General features: G+C 41.1%; 1 protein-coding gene across 7 annotated transcripts in view; it reads right to left on the bottom strand.

Annotated features, from left to right (window-relative positions):
- LOC137333656 (uncharacterized) overlaps nucleotides 1-21,535 on the bottom strand; it is a 430,358-nt gene that overhangs the window by 108,049 nt on the left and 300,774 nt on the right. For 5 of the 7 annotated variants that reach the window (XR_010965955.1, XM_067997916.1, XM_067997920.1 and 2 more), the window contains 4 exons: nucleotides 21,456-21,525; nucleotides 20,275-20,414; nucleotides 6,691-6,815; nucleotides 903-1,085 (listed from right to left, as the gene is read on the bottom strand). Coding sequence is in view for 6 of the 7 variants with exons in the window: in XM_067997916.1 (XP_067854017.1) it covers nucleotides 903-1,085; nucleotides 6,691-6,795 (288 nt within the window). In the remaining variant the exon portion in view is untranslated. The remainder of the gene's footprint in view (nucleotides 1-902; nucleotides 1,086-6,690; nucleotides 6,816-20,274; nucleotides 20,415-21,455; nucleotides 21,526-21,535) is intronic. The other 2 variants (XM_067997921.1, XM_067997919.1) reach the window with 2 other exon arrangements.

Below are 21,535 nucleotides of genomic sequence, written 5' to 3'. Positions count from 1 at the left end.
CCCATCAACTCTTTTCAGTTGGTAGGAAATGCAGTGGTGGTACAGGAGATCAATAGATTACAATCCTTGCAGGTATTTGAATGTAGATGTACGGAACTCTGCCATCCTCCACCATGTGCAGACAATGTAACTGAGCACTTCTCAATTGTACTACTGCAGAAATGGTGCAAAGGAGCAAAACTGTCACTGTTGATAGTGTGAAGAACTTCTACATTCCCAATTTATACATTGAGCACATAATTCAGCTGTAGTGCACACTGAGCCTTTTGCAATTCAATTTTGCAATCAATGCCTATACTGAGATTAGTGATTTTTGCCACGAGGAGTGTGCGTATCTCATTTTGTTGGAGCAAAATCCTGAAGTTCTTGAACAAAATTAGTTTATTTTCATGTTTTGTGAGCACACCCTTATGGGTGGCTAAGTCTGGACAAGTTAATCAGCAGCTGTAAATGATCAAAACCAATCTCCGTTCCTTTGTGTATCGATGATTCTCTTCTCTATGTGTAATTATGGTTCTCTTCATTCTACTCCCGTGTGTATCTGCAGTTCTCCATCACTGCGTGTCTAAACTTCTCTCTCCTTGTGTCTGAAATTCTATATCTCCCGGAATGCCTAAACCTTTCTCTATGAGCCTGAGCTTCTTTCTCTCTCTCCGTTTCTAAATGTCTCTCCCTCACTTCCATGTGTCTGAACATCTCTCTCCCCCTCTTTCTCTCTCATTCAAACAATAATGCAGTAATAATGGTGAAGTAATTCGAGCAGTAGCACAAATTTGCATTTTAGATTTGCAAACTTGCAAAAAATGTGCAAATTTTTGAGAAGATATCCACCCCGTTCGACTAACTGATCATCGGACACTACACATCACATAGAAAGTGAGACTGTTTGTTACTGTACTCACATCCCATCTAGCAGAGGACACCACCACAGCCCTGACTCCCTTGACACTTGGACTGCTAGGAACATTGTGTAGCTCTTTCCGGTACACTTGTGGTAATGGCACTTCTTTTATCTGGATGCGTGTCCCAAATGCATTTCCTTTTACTGATTTGCTGATATTAAGTTCATCTAGTGTGTAGAGGTCCTTTAAAATAAAAGAGTAATTTAAGTTCAATTTTACAGAAAATATAATAACTTCAGAAATAATAATTCTTCTATAATTAGAGTGCAATATGCTTCTTAAAGAGAAACTCAACCTTATTATAAAAAGGCAGTACCCATGTTACTTTTCTATTTAATAGTCACTTAAAAGGGATTGTTTTAGTCTTGTGCAATGATATGGGAAAAAATATTTACTGAGCCAGAATTCAGCATTACCAAGGTGTTTATTTTAAATTGCATTCATTAATAAGGTGCCCCTGTCTGTGAGGTGTATTATTCTGCACGTTACATAACACAATACCATATTGCAAATCCAAACATCACTGCAGCAATTTGTGTCCCCCGTGTATAAAGGATAAAGGAGAATTATGGCATTGTCAGAGAAATCATTTAAAGGGAGACAGACCTTTCTCACTGAACTCTTCTGATGACAGTAGGATGGACAAAGGATTCAAACAAGTCTTCAGACCAAAAAACATGGATGCACGATGGAGCTTAATGGTGCACTAAACTATTGAGAGAGATGTATAACTGAAGGGTGATCAAATTGTAGCAGCCAAACTCAAGAATGGGTTAATTTTCTGTAAACTAATTCTATTTTGTATCTTGTTGCATTGTCTAATTTTCTGAACTTTTTAAAAAAAGATTTAGACAACATATAGTTGTTTTATTCAGAAAAGGAGTTTCCTTGACATAATGTGCCTAAATATTCCATAATAAGAGTTATTATATTGCAGTACAGTCATGTGGCAGTTGCGAGCTCAGGTGGAAATGGACTGCTTGGTTTGTGCATTACAAAGAAGTAGAAAACAGTAGTCAAACTTTTCATTTTATAAAAACTAAATGCATTAACAAAAAAAAAAATCAAAAATGAAAGATCTTGCACGGATTCATTAGGATGGATATAAGAACACGCAGAAACACGTTAAAAGGGTGTTCAGAAGGGCAAAGAGAGACCTAGAAAATAGCATTGCTACAGATGTAAACACAACAACAAGAACTACTTTCAGTATTTCAACAGTAGGAGGTCAGTCAGAGAAGAGACGAGAACTACGAAAAATGCAAATGGACTTGAAACACAAGGATGAACACAAGATAATAAACATTGCGAATGACTACCACCGTTAAGTATTCATAAGAAAAGATATGAGCAACATGCCTCCCCATTAGGAGTTAACTCAGGCAAATGACTGATATAAATGAGATTTACATAAAATTACACAGAATCTACAGCACAGCAACAGTCCATTTTGCTCAACTGGTCTATGCTGGTGTTTCTACCCCACACAAGCTTCCTACCATTCTAGTCTTCCCACCCTGATCCTATATCCCTCTATTCCCTTCTCCCTCACGTATGCATCAAGCCTCTCTTTAAATGCATCAACTCGATCTGCTTCGACCACTCTGTGCGGAAGCGAGTTCCACAAGGTGCAAGTCCTAATTAAGCTAAAAGGTCTAGAAAAACAATAAATCCTCAAGGATAGATAATATTTATTCCGAAGTGCCAAATGGGACTAGGGAGGAGATTTGTAAGGCACTGACAATTAAGAGGCAATCACTGGGTAGGTACCAGTAGATTGGAAACAGGCCAATATGTTCATATTCAAAAAGGGCAGCAATCAGAAACTGGCAACTGCAGACCCATCTGTCCTGCATCAATTTCATGTAAAATAATGGAATTGATTATCAAGTGTAAACTTTATTATCTGCACAGTAGTAACTTAATAAACAATAGCTAACATTAATTCAGAAAGGAAGATTCTGCATGCCAATCTCCTTAACTTCTTTGAGGAAGGAACATCCCAAGTGGATTATGGTAAGCTTTATGACAGGTTGTATCTAGACTTCCAGAAGGCATTTGACAAAGTTTCATACAAAATACTATCAGTCCACCTCAAAGCCATGGGCTATTCAGGGTAAATCTTGGGTTTGGATAAGAAATTGGCTGAAAAGTAGAAAACAACTTGTAGTCTGTCAGAGTGGGGGTGATGCAGAGTGGGGTGCCCCAAGGATTCATGTTGGGACCACTACTATTTATAATGTACCTCAATGACATGGACCAGAAACCCAATGCAAACTGGTCATATTTGCAGATGATACTAAACCAGGAGAAGCAATGAAATCAGAAGAGGCATAAATTACAGAATAAGCTGGACAAAATGTGTAAGTAGCCAGAACAATGGCAGATGAAATATAATGCAGACAAATGTAAAGTTCTGCACACCAGAAAGAAAAATGGGCAATCCACGTAAAATCATAGAATCACACAGCACAGAAAGAGGCCAATCCACGTAAAATCATAGAATCACACAGCACAGAAAGAGGCCATTTGGCCCGTCATGCCCAATCCGGCTCTTTGAAAGCTGTCCAATTTAGTCACACATCTGAGCTTTTCCCCTGCAAATTAGTCCTCTTAAAGTACATGTCCAATTGCCTTTTGAAAGTTTCTATGGCACTGTTTCCACCATCCCTTCAGGTAGTTCATTCCAGATCTTTGAACAACCCTCTGTGTGAAAGAAAATTTCCTCAGCACTTGCGAATTATTTTAAATCTATGACCTCTGGTTAACGACCACTTGCCAGAGGAAAAAGTTTCTCCCTTCTTGCTCCATCAAAACCCCTCATAATTTTGAATACTTCTATTAGGTTTCCCCTTAACCTTCTCTGCTGTAAGGAGATCAATCCCAGTTTCTCTTATCTCTCCACATAACTGAAGTTCCTCATCCCTGGTATCATCCTGGTAAACCTCCTCTGTACCCTCTCCAAAGCCTTGACATTCTTCCTAAAATGTAGTGCCCATAATTGTACACAATACTCCAGCTGAGGCCTAACCAGTGATTTGTAAAGGTTTAGTATGACTTCCTTGTTTTTGTACTCAATGCCCCTACTTACAAAGCCAAATATCCCATACGCTTTCTTAACCGCCTTATCAACTTGCCCTGCCGCCTTCAAAGATTTGTGAATATGCACCCCAAGGTCCCTCTGCTTTTGTACCCCCCTCAAAATGGTACCATTTAGATTATACTGTCTCTACATGTTGTTCCTCCAAAGTGCATCACTTCACACTTATCCATGTTAAGTTGCATCTGCCCATTCCACCAGTCTGTCTACGTCCTCTTGAAGTCTGCTACTATCCTGCTCACTATTAACTACGTTGCCAAGTTTTGTATCACAAGTAAACTTTAAAATTGTACTCGCTATACCCAAGTCCAGGTCATTTATATATAAGAAAAGCAATGGTCCTAATACCGATCTCTGGGGGACCCCACTGCACGCTTACTCTCCAGTTAGGAAAAACATCCATTCACCACTACTCTCTGCCTCCTATCCTTTAGCCAATTATGTACCCAAGTTACCACCGTCCCTTTAATACCATGTGCTTCTATTTTCTGAATAAGTCTGTTATGTGGTACTTTATCAAATGCCTTTTGAAAGACCATATATACATCTACTGCACTACCTTCATCAGCTCTCTCTGTTACTTCACCAAAGAACTCAATCAGACATGATTTGCCTTTAACAAATCCATGCTGGCTGTCCCTTATTAACCCATGCTTCTCCAAATGAGAATTAATTTTGACCTTCACAATGGTCTCTAGTAGTTTTCCCACCATTGTCATTAGACTGATTGGTCTGTAGTTACCAGGTTTATCACTCTTCCCTTTCTTGAACAGGGGAGTAATGTTTCAATCCTCCAGTCCTCTGGCACCACTTCCATGTCCAAGGAGGATTGAAAAATTGTGGTCAGGGCTTTTGCTATCTCCACCCTAGCTTACCTCAGCAACCTAGGATTCATCCCATCTGGGCCGAGTGACTTGTTAACTTTGAGTGATGCCAACCTGTCTAGCACATCTTTTCTATTTTTATCCTATCCAATGTCTCTACTCCCCCCTCCTCTACTGCGACATTAACTTCATCCACTTCTTTTGTGAAGGCAGACGTACTCCGTGAATGGTTTTGATATAGCTAAGGATGAAGTTGAAAGAGACCTATGAGTCTTCGTAGACTCGATGCACAACATGCTCAACTGATGCAGAATAGCAATTAACAAAGCCAACAGAATTTTGAACTATATAGCCAAAATAGTAGATTAAAAGTCAGAGGATGTCATGATGAAACTGTAGAGTGCTCTGGTCAAATCACATCTTGAGTAATGAGTCCAGTTCTGGTCATCAAGACACAAAGGAAATATTCAAGCATTGGAGGCAGTGCAGAGAAGATCCACAATATTGATTCATAGTGTTAGAGGTCTGAGGTTTGAGGAATGGCTGGTGAGACTTGGGCTTTTCAGCCTCGAAAGGAGGAGTTTTAAAAGGTGATTTTATAGATATATATAAGATGGTAAATTATATGGGAAACAACAGAGCTGAGTTTCCCTTTTATGCCATTAATGAGGTACATTACAATAATTTGTCAAAAAAAGGACCAAATACAATGCAGACTACAGTAGCAAACCATTGCCTTAATATTTACGGAATGACCAAGTTTGCATTATCATCTCCCAAATTCAAAACTGGGGCATCATTTTATATATTTTTGTAACCTGTTAACAAATTCTCAATTAATAAATTATGTTAGTATTAATTTGATTACATGTTTGATTATTACTTTAATGGGAATTTTTTTTTGTATTTTGGGGAACACTTGTGCAACCTATGCTTTTGAGATCAGTGGGTGATATTCACATTTAACTATCCTTCAGCCTAGCTTATTAAAGTCTTGTGCTCAAGCTGGACTGAATGCTAACAAGCAATGTGATACTGCTTTAAAGAAGTATTCTCACATCACTTCCACTTCCCATTGGCTACACTATAACTACAATTTGTGCAATGTAAAGTTTAAAATAATCCCAGGCCATCAGCTAAATAATTCTATAGGCACCTTGCTAACATGACAAAATTAACTGGTATAACTCTGATTTGTATGACCAGAGTACAATGCAGAGATGGCAATATAACTTGGGTCTGTTTGTTTTGCACTGCCTTAATCAAGCAATCAGATCAAACTGTTACCCATAGCACTATTGCTGTGTTCTTAATTATTCCATAGAGCCTGATCTATAAAACTCACCAGTTATAAGCAAACTTATTAGAATACTATCTTGAGTCTCAATTACACATCGGCAATTCTGTGAAGAAGGTAATTTGAGCCATAGTTGCTTTCATCCAAAACAGTGTTTTATATTGGAAGGTCACAGATCAGACGTGGTATATGACTTCATCAATGACTTTGGCTCATTAATCAAAGCCCAATGTAACACAAACTCTATCCTGTTCATTAAAAAGCGTTTTTGTACTTCATCACAATGACTCATTATAATATGTAATGCAGGGATAACAGAGTGTGAAAGACTTGTTTAATGAGATTTCATAGCTGCTTACTATGGAACTCTTCACCAGCTTCAGCTCATGAAAATAGCCGTCAGCCAGTCAGTGGATTATAGGGATTTACCTGCCGAAGAGATGTGGGGAGAAGGTTTCACTGGGAAATCTGTCAGCTTTTGTACACTAATCTGCACAGACTCAGCCACCCTGTCAGCTGCGCTGTCAATCTTCCAGGGAGTACAACTGAAAAACTAATTGCACTCACCGAGTAGATGACATTTTGCTCCAGATCAAGGCTACTAGGCATGTTTTGTCGGTTATGTATGGGAGGTGGGCTATGCCAAGACACACAAGCTGTTGGTGGGTCCATCCTTTAATCAAACGTTCCTGCTAAAATAATAAAGGAAAAAGGGTAGTTAAATATAGAATGATAGATGGTCAAGGGGGAGAGTCAGACAATTATATTTCCTGATATTAGTTTTGATTTGCAAAGAAAAAAAATGGGAGACCTCTATTCTTTTAGAGAACCTATATTTCACCCATGACTGTCCATTATTTTCTACAACATGAGCTGATCTCCTGTGGTGTTGCCCTGGGTAGTCTCAGATCTGAAGCATTGTTGTGATGTTTAGCTGCTACACTGGCCTGTCTCCTTAAGCTCAATGCTCAATACTCTAAATGGTTTAAATAGGCACATCTTGAAGTCAAATACAAGCTAGTTGCTGTTGGAAATTTCCCAGGATTGGCAGTGGCTTGGCTCCTCTTCTTGGAGTGACCAGATTGTCTGAAGTTCAGAAAAAAAACAGCAGGAAATGACTGGCTTTTTAAAAAAAGATTGTTAATTTATACAAAATGTGACGGGCACGCTGGATGGAAGACGTACATAATTAATCCCTTGGCATCGCTGGCAGCCTCAAAGAGTAGGCCTGGACTCCCAAAAGCCATTTGTTAATCTCTTTGAGAAATTCAAACAACAGAGCCACCATGTACAATCTTTAAAAGTGAGAGAAACATTGACAAAGCTGTAAAAAAAAATATGCTGTGGAATCATAAGTTTTATGAATAGGTACATAGAGTACAAAAGCAAAGAGGTAATGCCAAGTCTATACAACTATTGTTCAGGCAGTAGTTAGAGAACTGTATCCAGTTTTCAGCACCCTACATTAGTAAGGATGTCAAGGCCATAGAAAGGATGCTGAAGAGATTCACTAAGATGATACCATGGATGAGAGGCTTTAGTTATGATAAAAGACTGGAGAAACTAGGGCCTTCTTCACTAGGATAGAGAACCTTAACAGGGGATCTGATAGAGGTATTAAAAATTATGAATGGTTTTGATCAGGTAAATAGGAAAAAGCTATTTACTTTGGTGAATGAATTGTTAATGAATCATAGAATCATACTACACAGAAGGAGGCCATTTGGCCCATCATGTCTGTGCGAGCTCTTTAAAAGAGCTATTCAATTAGTCCCACTCTCCTGCTCTTTGCCCATAGCCCTGCAATTTTTTCTTTTCAAATAAATATCCAATTCCCTTTTGAAAGGTACTACTGAACCTGCTTCCACCACCTTTTCAGGTCGTGCATTCCAGATCATAACAACTCACTGCGTAAAAAGACTTCTCCTCATTTCCCCCCTGGACTTTTTTCCAATTATTTTAAGTCTGTGTCCTCTGGTTACTGGCCCTCTTGACAGTTGAAACAGTTTTTAAATTACAGTAAGTTAAGAAATATCATACAAGGCTACGGACCAAATGCTGGAATATGGGATTAGAGTAGACAGGGCTGATGGCCGGCGCGGACACGATGGGCCGAAGGGCCTCTATCCGTGCTGTATAACTCTATGACTCTATGACTCTATCAGCATAAAGAATATTTTGTGTAATCTGAGGCTGAAGCTTGGAAACATCCTGGGGAGGTAGGAATGGAGTGAGGACCTGGCAGAATTGGGGTCTGGAGTCTGGGAGTATTTCGGGAAATGGCAGCACTTGGGGCGGCTGGGACTTGGATTCTCTTTTCTGTGCTGGCTGTTTGGAGGGAAGGGAAAGTAAAGGTAAGGAAGAAAATGAAAAATGAATGAACCGGCTGGAAATGGTGCAGCCTGACTTACTTTCTTTCGGCAGCAAAGATTTTAGAAATAAATTAAATTGTGCTGCTTTATTTATTACAGCAGAGGAGAATGAGATTTTGGCAGCCTCCTAACCAACATAGACTGCAACCACAGGGTAAGAACTAAGGTTTTTCATGCTCTGAACTTCCAAGATATCAGTAGGAAAGCCCAGGTTAATGCTGTAAGCTCCAGAAATGGAGCAGAGCCCAAGCCCCAACCCCAAAGAAGCAGGTCTGTGTGGAGGACATTTGTGGTTATTTTAAAAATAAAACAGTTACATTTATGGACAAGTTTAGTGATCTTTTTAAGAATTGTTTAATGTTTTTAGTATGAAATAGATTCAATTTTTAGGCATATATTCATCAGCGACTTGAAAACCAACATGGCCTCCTAAAGATGTTGGGAAAATATTTTGAGTGATTTAATTGGTTGGTTTTGTGGTGGTTTCTTATTGCTAGCCTTTTCATGCTTGTTAATTGTTGAGTGTTAGCTTTTTTTTTGCAGCTGGCTTACTTTTCATTGCTAGTTTTCTACTTATTTATTTATATTTGAGGTAATCTGCATTGTTCAGATAACAGTTGTTTTTTTATGATACTGGAGACAGGATTTTTTGACCAGCAAATTTGATGGGTATTTTGCATGCCCTTTGAACTTTTATAATATACATTATGCAGAATAATCAGTGCTAAAGGGGATGACGTAGAGACATTCATTGGCTTCTCATTGATTTGAGCTCACATATGTACTTGCAACATCACCACACCTATTGGTGGAAACTCAATTTGCAATTCACTTGTTCACATATTAATTAATCGAAGTAAGTTTTACAACACAGCAATATAGAAAGGCAGAAATTAATTGTTTTAACTCACATTGGAATATTAAGTTTATTTTCAGTGAAAACAACTTAATCTTTCTACTTTATCTTTCTGTGTAATCAAGTAAAAATACTGTGAAATGATACACCTCCGTATATGAATGTGAATTGGTTTCAAGCATAATGGAACTATGAAAAGACAGTGGGTTAGAAATTGGGCCGTGCAGCACCCATTGTTTCATTGCTGCACTGCCTCCTGAAGTGCCAAGATGCCGTCTTGGCTGCGCATGCACGTTTCCAGCGTGACGTGTGCCGGATGCCATCTTGGTATAGGTATTAGTGCATGTGCAAATACCGAATGCCGGCAGCATGTAAAGTAGGGAGAAAATGCGTACAGTGTGCATTTTGGATGTTAACACTCAACTCAACGCACAGTCTTAACCACGTACACCGGAACTATTTAAAGCACTATTTAAAGGGACCATGCAGGTGTTGTAGGATTATTGCTGCTGGTGGAATAGGAAGTGTTTTTTGAAGCTCCCTATACTTACTGAGAGTTGCTAGAGTACATTTGAGAGTGGTTGGGCAGGTATTGCCTTATAGTTCGGACAGTCACAATTGTGGTTGAACAACATTCCTGGCAACCATGGATGGTCTGCTAGGGTTCGCGCTGAGCATTGAGCACGACTGGGAGCACGCAGAGAGGCCACGCAAAGCAGGCAGAGCACTGAGCAGGAGGCCTATCCAATGACGGCCCTCCGGGACCAATTCTCTTACCTCAACACGAGCGAGGAGCATTGCGTCCGATGGCTGAGGCTCACCAAGGAGGCCGTGACAGAGATCTTTCAACTGGTGCAACCACAACTGCAGCCTCAGAGCAGGGCAAGGACAGCATTGCTTGTGGCTGTGAACATAACAGTAATGCTGAACTTCTACGGCTCAGGATCATTTCAAGCCTCTGCTGGCAACATGTGCAACATCTCGCAGTATACAGGCGCACTGTACGAGATGAGGGACAGGTTCCTCACCTTCCCTCTTGGCAGAGACAAGCAGTGCGAGTGAGCAAGGGGGTTCGCTCGCATTGCTGCCTTCCCCAAGGTGTAGGGTGCTCTTGACTGCATGCACATTGCCCTGTGTGCTCCACATATCAACACGGTCATCTTCGTCAACCGAAAGGGCTTCCACTCCCTGAACGTGCAGCTGGTGTGCGACCACACGCATTGAATCATGGCGGTCGATGCCCACTACCCTGGAAGCAGTCACGACGCCTTCGTCATGCGGCAGTCCAACGTGCCAGCTATCTTTCACAAGGCTCACCAAGTCAGAGGCTGGCTACTGGGCAACAAGGGCTATTCCCTCACGCCGTGGGTCATGACTCCAGTCAGGAACCCACGCACACATGCAGAGCAGGCCCACAATGAGAGCCATGCTGCCACATGCAATGTCGTGGAGCACACCATAGGCCTCCTGAAGCATCGCTTCTGCTGCCTGGACTGTTCTGCAGGAGCCCTCCAGTACTCCGCTGAGCGGGGTGGAAAGATTCGTGGTCGTATGCTGCACGCTGCACAACCTCACCATAAAGAGGAACCAGCCCTTGCCACCAATGATCGGAGAAAACCCTGAGCCAGAGGTGGAGGAGGAGGAGGAGGAAGAGGCTGAAGAGGTGAAGTGGGAGGAGCCGGAGGAGGAAGTGGAGGAAGACGCAAGGGTGCAACATGGAACACACACCTTGTCTGCAAGGGCTCTGCGTGCTCACCTGGATCCGTGCCCACCATCAATAATGTCAAATATATCCCCGAACTCACCAACAGTCCTACACTCCCCACCAATCCGCTCCCATGACCATCAAATCGCCCTCCATCCAATTACACATTGCTTTCCCCCTCAGCTCATTGCACAACTAAAAATCACCATAGAAGTCACATTCATCAATTATCAAATAAAATTATGGAAACAGAACAGATCTGTGCATTCCCTTAGTGCCTGTTGTTCGTGCGCCTTTACCTATCCTAGTGCTCAAATGAGGTGCAGCATGAAGTGGCTGGAGCATGGGTGGTGGGAGGCTGTTGGCCTTCAATAGAGGAGCATGCAGATGGCCTTGGAGGATGACCTCGAACAGCTCTGGGCCAGGAGGCCCCGGCTTCAGACTGCACCATCGCAGCATGGGCCGCAGCAGTCTGGCCTGGCTGGCCGTTTGGCAACAACAAGGGCACTGACAGAGTGGCAGGGGTGGGAGCAGGAATGCTGTCGTCCTGAGAGATGACAGCAGGTCCAATTGCCATGGCACCACTGCCACTCTCCTGGGGCGATGCCTTAGCAATTCTGGTGATCAGCTGGAGAACGGATTGCTGGAGTGCTGTGATGCCCTGGAAGCCCCGTCCCACAGTGGTCCCAAGAGCCACAATAGCAGCAGTCTGAGCTTCCATTGCTGCAGTCTGAGCTAGAACCGTAACTTACAGACCTTTGATGAAATCGGTTTGTGCTGCAATGGAAGCTGTGACATCAGTCATCAGACACTGCGTCATGGTGGGTTCCACAGGTGTGCTGATGGAGGTGACCACCCGTTCCATGTTGGAAAGGATGGGCTCCAAGCTCTGCGCAAAGCCTTGTGTCAAGTTGGAACTGGACTCCACCATGCCCCTCCACCATGGACTCCAAATGCAGAGGCTTTCTAGCAGACTTTCCAGTGATCAAAGCAATTGGTGGTGTATGCCCATCAGCCGTCTTCTGTAGTCTGGCCCATCGAAGTCCTCATCTGACTCCTCTGCAGCAGAACTAATGAGCGACCTCGCCCTCCGGCGAACTGGCATCTGAGTTATCCGTTCCCCCCGCCCCGACTCCTGTGCACTTGTGCTTGGTGTCTCACCACATGCAGATCCCTCTTCTAACCTAGCTCTAAATGACACGCAGTGTCAGTCTCTGAGCTGGTGGGTGCGAGTGTCAGATCCAGTGACGGTGTGCTTTTGGTGTCCCCCTCCTCCTCCTCCATCAGTGCCGCCACATGTTCTTGGGTATCTGCAATGACAAAGGGAAACAGGTTGAGTTGTGGAGCGGGGAGAGGAGCAAGTAAGACATGCTTATGCAGAGATCCCCTTCATCAGGACCTCCAGTGAGGCATGTCGTCATAGCTGCAGCAAAGCCCCATCCAATGATCCGAAGCACAGTTTTCTCCAAGGGGGTGAGGACATGTAGGCATGCCTGTCCTCCCTCAGGTCTCTCCTGCTGCTGGCTGTTATGTGTCAGCTTCTCCTGCAAGACAGAGGGCAGTATATCAGTGAGTATCCTGCAAGGTGTCTGGGTGATGTGCCTGTCATGGTAAAATAGCTGCCAGTGTGTGTGACCTGTGAGTGGTGGATGTGTGGCCTGTCAGTGCAGTACTGTGTGTGGGTGAGATGCAGTATGCCAAGTGCAGCATTGCGTATGGATGGGCAGCGTTTGTTGGTGGGCAGTTGACGGGGGTGCGATGCATGGACCACTGGCGCAGTTGGTAGAATGTGCCACTTGACACTTGCATTCACTCACCTTGACCACTCGTGTTAAATCATTGAACTTCTTTCGGCATTGCACCCACATGCGTGAGGCTATGCTCCTGGCATTCACTTCCTGGGCCATACCCTCCCAATGCCTGCGGAGCTGAAGTCTGAAGGGTCTCCTGCCAACCTGCGGACACATGTTGGCCCTCCTTTCGTCCATCCCCTCCACCAGGGCCTCCAGTGCATCATCGGAGAAATATGGGGCCCGCTCTCGTGTCTGTCCTGCCATCCTTCCAGCCATCTTTCCTTCCTCCCAGTGGACTGTGCATGTCCCATTGAAAATGTGCACCTGCACCTTTAAGAGGTGCAGACTGCCGATAGCATGTGCTGAGCACGCCCTATTTCGGGCTTCCTCATTCTCCGTGCCGCCTCTCAGCAGCGTGGGTAGCACCGGCTGCACGGAGCTATCATGCTAATTAGAAGGCAGCATAAATTCTGCCTGTGTCGGGGCCATCGGACGTGGGTTAATAGCGGATCGCGCTGCTTACGCCCGCTATTAGGCCTTATCCAATTTTTTCCCCCAGTAGCTCCAATATTAACGCTCTAATGCTGACTCTAGAACTTCTTGCACCTGTGCAGAAGCAAAAAATAGATTTGTGCCAGCTTTTGTGGAAAACATATCATTTTTCTTCACAAAGTTGGCATTCGGAACTAACTCTGCAAAGAATTAGGAGAGGTATATCTGTTTGCATCAGGCAGGAATCAGTAGAGTTATTGTACAAAATACAGATCAACAGTTGATGACACATGCAGTGAATTATGCCACAGATGACTAGCTTCCAACAAAAAAGAAAAACATTTTCCATGAGGAATTTATGTCCTTGAAGGAATAAGAGACCAAAAGCAATCTATAAAAGCTGAAGTTTAAAATAATGACATTCAGGGGAATAGCTCCTATATACACCAGGAACAGGTACTACACAATCCTCTTTGATGCATCCTTTAATCCATGAATTGATGTGATCTAGCTGTACTTACAGACAATTTTTGCATGGCATTAATACTGGTATTCACACTGCTCAAAAGTAATGGCTGAGTTGCATTTTTACTCAAAGGTTCAATCTGGGTAAAAATGCAACTTTTTTTGTACTGATGTAAAATCAGGATCAGTGCCTTTTTTGGTGAACTTTTTCTGCATTCTCAAAAAATAAATTAACTATTTAAGGAAAAGAATACATTCCGATAACTAAATGTCTTGTGTCTAGCCCACATCCTCAGAGTATCACACCTCAAAGATCCTGATTTAAGCTTTTTTTTTAAAAAAGGGGTACAATACATTATGGAGGGGCAGAGAAAAACAATACAAGGATTTTTGAAAAATCATTGACAGCAAGAGTGGCCATTCACAGTGTTAGAGGATGGTTTTTATTGATAAGATGTTCCATCTATGCCTCAAAATCAATAAGGGTTTTTCAAATGTGAGGTCAAGCGTTCATAGTTTTATCAAGCATACAGTACATGCAATAGTACTTTGGCATACACTTAAAAGATAGTACTTACAACCACACCTGATGGATGGGAACTCAAACAAATTACAGTATTCAAGTTGATCAAACCCTATGAATCCAAATCTCATTACACTCTGCCATTCAAAATGTCCATATATGGCAAGCTACACAGACCTGATTATGTCTTGTTCACATGTATAGCTTTACATCTTTAAACTGCAGAGTAGTGACTAATGGATAATTTTATAAAACTGCGACTGATTGACATAGGTGAAGATATAAACATTTTGCTTTCCACTTTCTCAGCAATATAACTCTATTTCTGGAAAATCCAATTCAATCTATGCCTTATCAATATCTTCAGTTAATAAGCTGATATCCTTACTAACGAGGTCTGTCAGTTTGGCTACCAAGATCAGTATAACTCCTTTATTTCATTATCTTACAAATTTATCTCTTGTTACATATAATTGCTATTCTACCCACACCAAACTACTAAGTATGAGTCTGTCTTTCATTCTGTACCATTCAGCACCAGCTTGATTTCCCCTCCCCATTCTACAGAAACCTTAATTAAAAAAATTACCCAGATGTTTTTCTTTTGCAGGACTAACTGTTATCCTTGCACCCATTATCAGAGATTACAATCTCCCTGAAACTTAGAAGCCAGTAGGCAATGGTACGTTTCCAATTAAATTCTCTCATTAAGCAGGTCATTGCTACATATTAAAACCAGCTGGTGTTGTAGAGTCAGTCTCAGTTCAAAAGTTCAGTGGTCACTACTTTCGAATTGAATCATACTTCCCTAAATAACAAACAAAGGCTAAAGGCTAACATTACTACAATATAAAGAAAAATCAATAGCAGCAATCACATTAGCACACTTCAAGTCAGTCTGATTAACCTTTTCCTTACACAAAAAGACTGTGCCATGGCTTCCTATTGATGAGCCACACCTTCAGCACACAGAAAAGGAGACTTAGAGAGAGGGAGAGGAAATAGTGGGAAAAGAGAATAAAAAAGATGTTGAGACAACAATAAGAGAAAATGTGTAAGAGGTCTACAGAGAGAGAAAAAGAGAGAGAGAAATAGGCCAGAAAAGGGAGTTGAAGACAAGCAGAAAGACAGAGAATCAGGAAGTGCAAGACAAGCAAAAAACAATTGAAGTAAGAATCATAAATTACAGGTCTCCAAGTACAGGTATAGAATCATAGAATCATAGAAGTTTACAACATGGAAACAGGCCCTTCGGCCCAACATGTCCATGTCGCCCAGTTTATACCACTAAGCTAGTCCCAATTGCCTGCACTTGGCCCATATCCCTCGATACCCATCTTACCCATGTAACTGTCCAAATGCTTTTTAAAAGACAAAATTGTACCCGCCTCTACTACTGCCTCTGGCAGCTCGTTCCAGACACTCACCACCCTTTGAGTGAAAAAAATTGCCCCTCTGGATCCTTTTGTATCTCTCCCCTCTCACCTTAAATCTATGCCCCCTCGTTATAGACTCCCCTACCTTTGGGAAAAGATTTTGACTATCGACCTTATCTATGCCCCTCATTATTTTATAGACTTCTATAAGATCACCCCTAAACCTCCTACTCTCCAGGGAAAAAAGTCTCAGTCTATCCAACCTCTCCCTATAAGTCAAACCATCAAGTCCCGGTAGCATCCTAGTAAATCTTTTCTGCACTCTTTCTAGTTTAATAATATCCTTTCTATAACAGGTACATTCAGTCCATGTGCATGTGCTGATGCTAGATATTCTACTGGAGCCATCTACTCTAACTTCATTTTCTGCCCTTTTCCCAGTACACATTTATATTCTTCCTTTTGAAATACTTACTCAATTCCATTTTAGATGATATTATAATCCCTGCCCCAACATCTCCAAACTTCCAATTGCTCTTTATCTTATTATACCCTGGGAGTAAAAATTTTCAATTCTCAGCAAAGAACAAATATTGATTAGGGCAAAAACTGTTAAGACAGCAGGGGCTGCACATCCCAGCTTCTCAATAATCAATGGTGGGGATGTGTTGCAAAATTAATGCGCACTATTTCCATTCCATAGTGGCTCATATTTACTACTTCACAGTAGCATACTTAGGGAAATCTTTCCACCAATTTTCCCAATGACTGTGGTTTGCTATTTGTTCTATAAGTGGCCAGTGGTTTATATTCTATTGCTCCCATTGGTATCACATAATTAAAAACTACTGCACACTGACAGCAAACCGCACAAACTGTGAAAACTATTTTCCTCACATATGGCAACTCTTTAACCATCACAATTTATTATAAACTGTGTAATAAAAATCATGACACATTTTGTTGCAGTCCAATGGAATAGCACAGCCTTCTGTTTTTTGTGTTGTAACCCACTTTCAGCCATTTCTGCAGCCTTCAAATCAATATTTTACAGCTGTTGACCTCAACTGCTGTCAATATTAGTATAATATGTATCGTATTTCCTATTTATGATTTTGGGCAGTCAATCTGCTTTATATCATGAGCAAGTGTTGCGATACAGAGCAGTTATTAAGATACCATGAAGCATTGGTACTTACACAGTAAAATGCAACTTACAGAATATAGGATAAAAATGTTATGATTGACAAACCCAGGTGCATGGCTCTGCCCCACATTGCAGAACAGGTCGAAAAATAAGAGAGAAGACGAGGTGAACGAAGAAGTGATTTATTTCAGTGGGTTTTAAATGGCTCAAGATTGGTGAAGGAGGAAATGTTTATACAGAGTAAATATTATTGGAGTAATGCATTAACTTCTATTGAGCTGACCAATTTATTTCTACAAGCAGGGAAGATTGTTTCTTTCAGATATATAGATATTGGCCCGCAACTTGCTCCAAAAATAACTGCGAGCCAAACGGGGTCACCGATATTTAAGGGCAAATGGAAGAGCAACTTTTGGCAAACACGCATGCGCAGTCAAACGCACAAATCTGGAAGTTTCTCTACCCGATTCCCTGCTTGTCCGAAAGCTGCACGGGAAGGACAGTTCGCTGGTAAAATGAATGGACCAGCTGGAAACAAACTAATCTACACAGAAAAAGGTAACGCTGTTTTCTTTTAGGTCTAAATTAACTTTTAACAGTCTGGTAAGTCTGAACGACTGCCAAACAACCTCTCAGGCACTGAAAATTAACTTTTAAAAATGTGGAGTCTCCTTCCTTCTGATTTTAATAGTTATTGGACATTTAAAAAAATATATTTTCTTTACTTTTTCTTTCTGTCTCTTTTATCTCTGTCTTTTAATGCTATATTTCTTACCCTTTATTTTGCTTTCTCGAACTGATTTTACATTGAATTAACTGTTTTAGCTTTCACTTCCTGGCTCTGACTCTGCGCGGCTTGTCAAGGATGCTTCACCCTGATTGGTTGAGGGGACAGAGTGGTCCTTTCCCCGCTCACACAGCTCGCAGATGCCCGAGGGCGGACGCTGCACTTTTTGCAGCTCACCGTTAGAGGAAGGTCCTGCACTAAAGCCCTTGTATCATCCGTGGGCAAGTTTAAATCTAATGAGCAGCAGGCGCCGTTTGTTCGCCGCACAGTGCAAATTCCAGGCCATTGCGTTTACTGCAATACAGCTTCTGCATGTGACTTTCACTGACACCACAAAATTGAAGTAAAAATAAAAAATGAATAACCTATCATGTGATTTAATTTTACAGCTTATAAATCTTCCATCTGTGATATAAATGTAACTATACATTTATCCAAATGATTAAATATGCTATAGCACATACTGAAAATAACATACATCATGCTGTTCACCATTTAGTTAACGTACTTTTTAAATGTCTCTCTCAATATGATTTTGCGTTGTTAGGGTAAACCTCAATGCTTTATTATTTACTAGTTGGGTGTGATAGTAACAGAGTGATTTCACGTAGAGTCAAACAGTCTAAACACAAGTTAAATACATTAGATCATTAAATGTATACAGTTTGCATTGCATGCAAACAAAAAGAAAATAAATTAAATCAATGAGAACCATGGAACAAGTCAGGTTAAAAATTAATGTATATTATCTATATCTGTTTTTTAAAAAAATTAGATAAGGAATATCATCTTTTTCTTGGCATATCTGGATGTTAACGTTAAAACTACCTAAAACATTCAATCGTTTCAACAAAACATTCTATGAGAATTAATACAATCTTTAAAGGATTATAGTGGCGCTCCTTTTCTAAAAAAGACTAAAATCTTCATTTTTTCAATTTATGGTTGCAATGAACATAACAAAAAGCAAAGGTAAATGTCCATGCTGGTACAGGGAACCTCAAGCTAATTAAACTATGGATACTATTAGCTTTCACTTCATATTTTGAGCCATTTTAGGTTCTTCATTCCAACATAAAGCCACACATACCACACTACAATCTTATAAAATGGTTGCACTGTCAATTCCTTGAGAGCATGCATGAAGCGTCTTTTAAAAAAGATTACAATCTTAGACTCTAGGAATTAGCACTCACTTTGTCAGTTAATAGGAATTACAGGACTTAAAGAGACTATTGCAATCCATCTGGTCCATACCAAGCTTTGAGAAACACCGTACACTATTGTTATTTTTGTTAGCAATAATATTTCACAGGACTCCTGACATACTATGGAGAAGGATATGACACAGGTGGTTTATGGCTCCTTTACTAATCAACAATCCATTTATACCATTCCATTTACACCACTTTTCTTTCTCTATATCCACTTAAAGGTTATTATAGAAAGGCTTACCAATTATTTATCTCCTAAAATGAATTTTTCAATGCAACATTGTTCTGCAAATTTAATTTCATCTTATGAAATGATCTTACTGCAAATACATGTATATTTGAAATGTGTTGATATCATAAAAGAAGCCACATGCTCAATCTGATAATGTTCTGATCACTTTCAACAACAATGGGTTAAATCAGCTTCAACAAATGCCCTTTGTCATGGTAACAGAGAGGTAGGACTCAGATTCACACCTGCAATTCCCTGCACACTGATTTCTTGATCGCAATCAGAGCTACTTCATAAGGTGCCAAATGGAGAGGAGAAAAATGTAAAGGTTTGCTGACTCGGGACACTTGTGTATGTATCCTGGTTACAGTGCAGAATCGGAGGGGACTGGGAACAGATACTGCTGCCCACTTGAAAATTGTAAACAATTTTACAACACCAAGTTATAGTCCAGCAATTTTATTTTAAATTCACAAGCTTTCGGAGGCTACCTCCTTCCTCAGGTGAACGATGTGGAAATCCACATCGTTCACCTGAGGAAGGAGGTAGCCTCCGAAAGCTTGTGAATTTAAAATAAAATTGCTGGACTATAACTTGGTGTTGTAAAATTGTTTACAATTGTCAACCCCAGTCCATCACCGGCATCTCCACACTTGAAAATAAGTGACATTTTATCCTAAAGCGTAATGGGCCAGAAACCCCTCCTGAAATAACAGAGGAGCTCAACAGCACTCTCAGTTTTTAGTGGTGAATTGAAGGAGCAAGTTCCCGTGTTTGCACATGCGCAGTAAAACGCGGAAATGGTGATCTTGGTCCTAGTGGTTCGCCGGTGATATGACAGCTTTGAATTAAAGAGACATCGCACGCTGCAATCAGGGAAATCATTGAAAAAGCGCCAACTTGCTTATCTGCCCAGCTGGAAAGTAGCTAATTACACCATCAAACTTAAAAATACCAGGTCTAAACTAAGTTTTAAAAGTGCGGTTAGTCTTAATGACTGCCAAACAACTAAAAATTAACTTTTAAAAATGTGGAGTCCCATTTTACTCCTTATTTTAATAGTTTTTGGTCATTAAGAAAAAAAATGTTAGAATTAAATCATTAAAAATGTGAATGTCTCTTTAATTCAATCTTTGGCTTTTTATAAAAAAAACATTTTTTTATTTACAATGACATCCAGAATACTAACTTTAAATGAATGAAGTCTGCTTGCCTGCTTGAGCAATGAAGCCTGAATCTGTTGGCGTGACTTCTCTTCCTGCCAGATTTTGTGGGCGTGTCGTCTCGTCACAGATGTTTCCAGCTGTGCGGCAACTCGCTGTGCAGAGGCTGGGTTGATAGCACACATTTTGTTTAAAGTTCAAATTCAAGCAATTCGATGCCACAGAGCCCGCAGTAAGTATTTTTGTTAATTAAATTCGCAGGAGCGGCAACGAACGTTGCCTCGCCGCTCTGCAGGATTTCAAGCCCAATGTTTAACAGCAGTCACAAGAGAGAGCAGTCTACTTGACAATTGTTGAAACTCCCCGCACACCTATGTGGGGAATTTGAAGCGTCACATCACTGCTCTTTTTTCCCCAACGGCAGATTGATTTTTTTTCTTAAAAAGGTGCAATTCCATCAAAACCTGAAGCATTCAAAACGGGATAAAATACAGGCATTTTCAAGTTAGCCCCAATTAACCTCTAAATTTAATTCATTGCTCAACCCTACTGGCTACAAGTTTCAGAAAAACATTATGGGATTGATTATGCTGTCCCAGCCCCATTCATTAGGTGCTGACCGCAAGATCAGCTCATTTACATATTTTCCAGGTAATGCGGCACATTGTGCATGACACACTGGCAGTGCCACAGAGATTGGGGTAGAATGCCTGGCACCAACAGATGACCTGCTGGCTGCCCAATCATTGCTGCCACTTTTTTCCTGCCTGCAGCCGTCAAGGATTTAAGTCCCTTTGAAAAATTTGGCCAATGAAGGCCAAAAATCAAATAGGGGAAATGAGTATGGATGACCCTATATCAGTGAAGGGGCTGCCCTAGATCAACATTTTCTTTTGTCCCACCTGATGGGTGCAGCACTGTTCACTCTAGTGCAGCATAGAAGGCTCCATAATTTAAATATTCCCTAAGCCCATATTGAGCCTTGCTATGCACTGGTCAGCACCTCAGACCTGTTGCAGGCCTTGGGCTTTCGGGCCTGTTATTAATAGGGAGCTGAAGCACATTGGCATTATCAGCATCTGTATTCCTTTTAAATTCTTGCACAGCATATGTCGTGACATTGAATAAAGAGAAGACATTTATATTATCCTACGCTGGGTTAGGCAGCACAGACAGATTTTTATTGTACGATTTCTCTCTCACTTACAAGCTTAGCCTTCACTGCGTGGATGTCTATTGAAAAAAGGCCTCCAAATTCAGGTGCTAATCCAGTCTGCCTAAAAAGAA

This window comes from Heptranchias perlo, chromosome 16 (genome assembly GCF_035084215.1).
Source record: "Heptranchias perlo isolate sHepPer1 chromosome 16, sHepPer1.hap1, whole genome shotgun sequence".
NCBI classification, from domain to species: Eukaryota; Metazoa; Chordata; class Chondrichthyes; order Hexanchiformes; family Hexanchidae; genus Heptranchias; species Heptranchias perlo.
The sequence above is the reverse complement of the archived record's forward strand: the minus strand, read 5'-3'. Positions and strand labels throughout refer to the sequence as shown.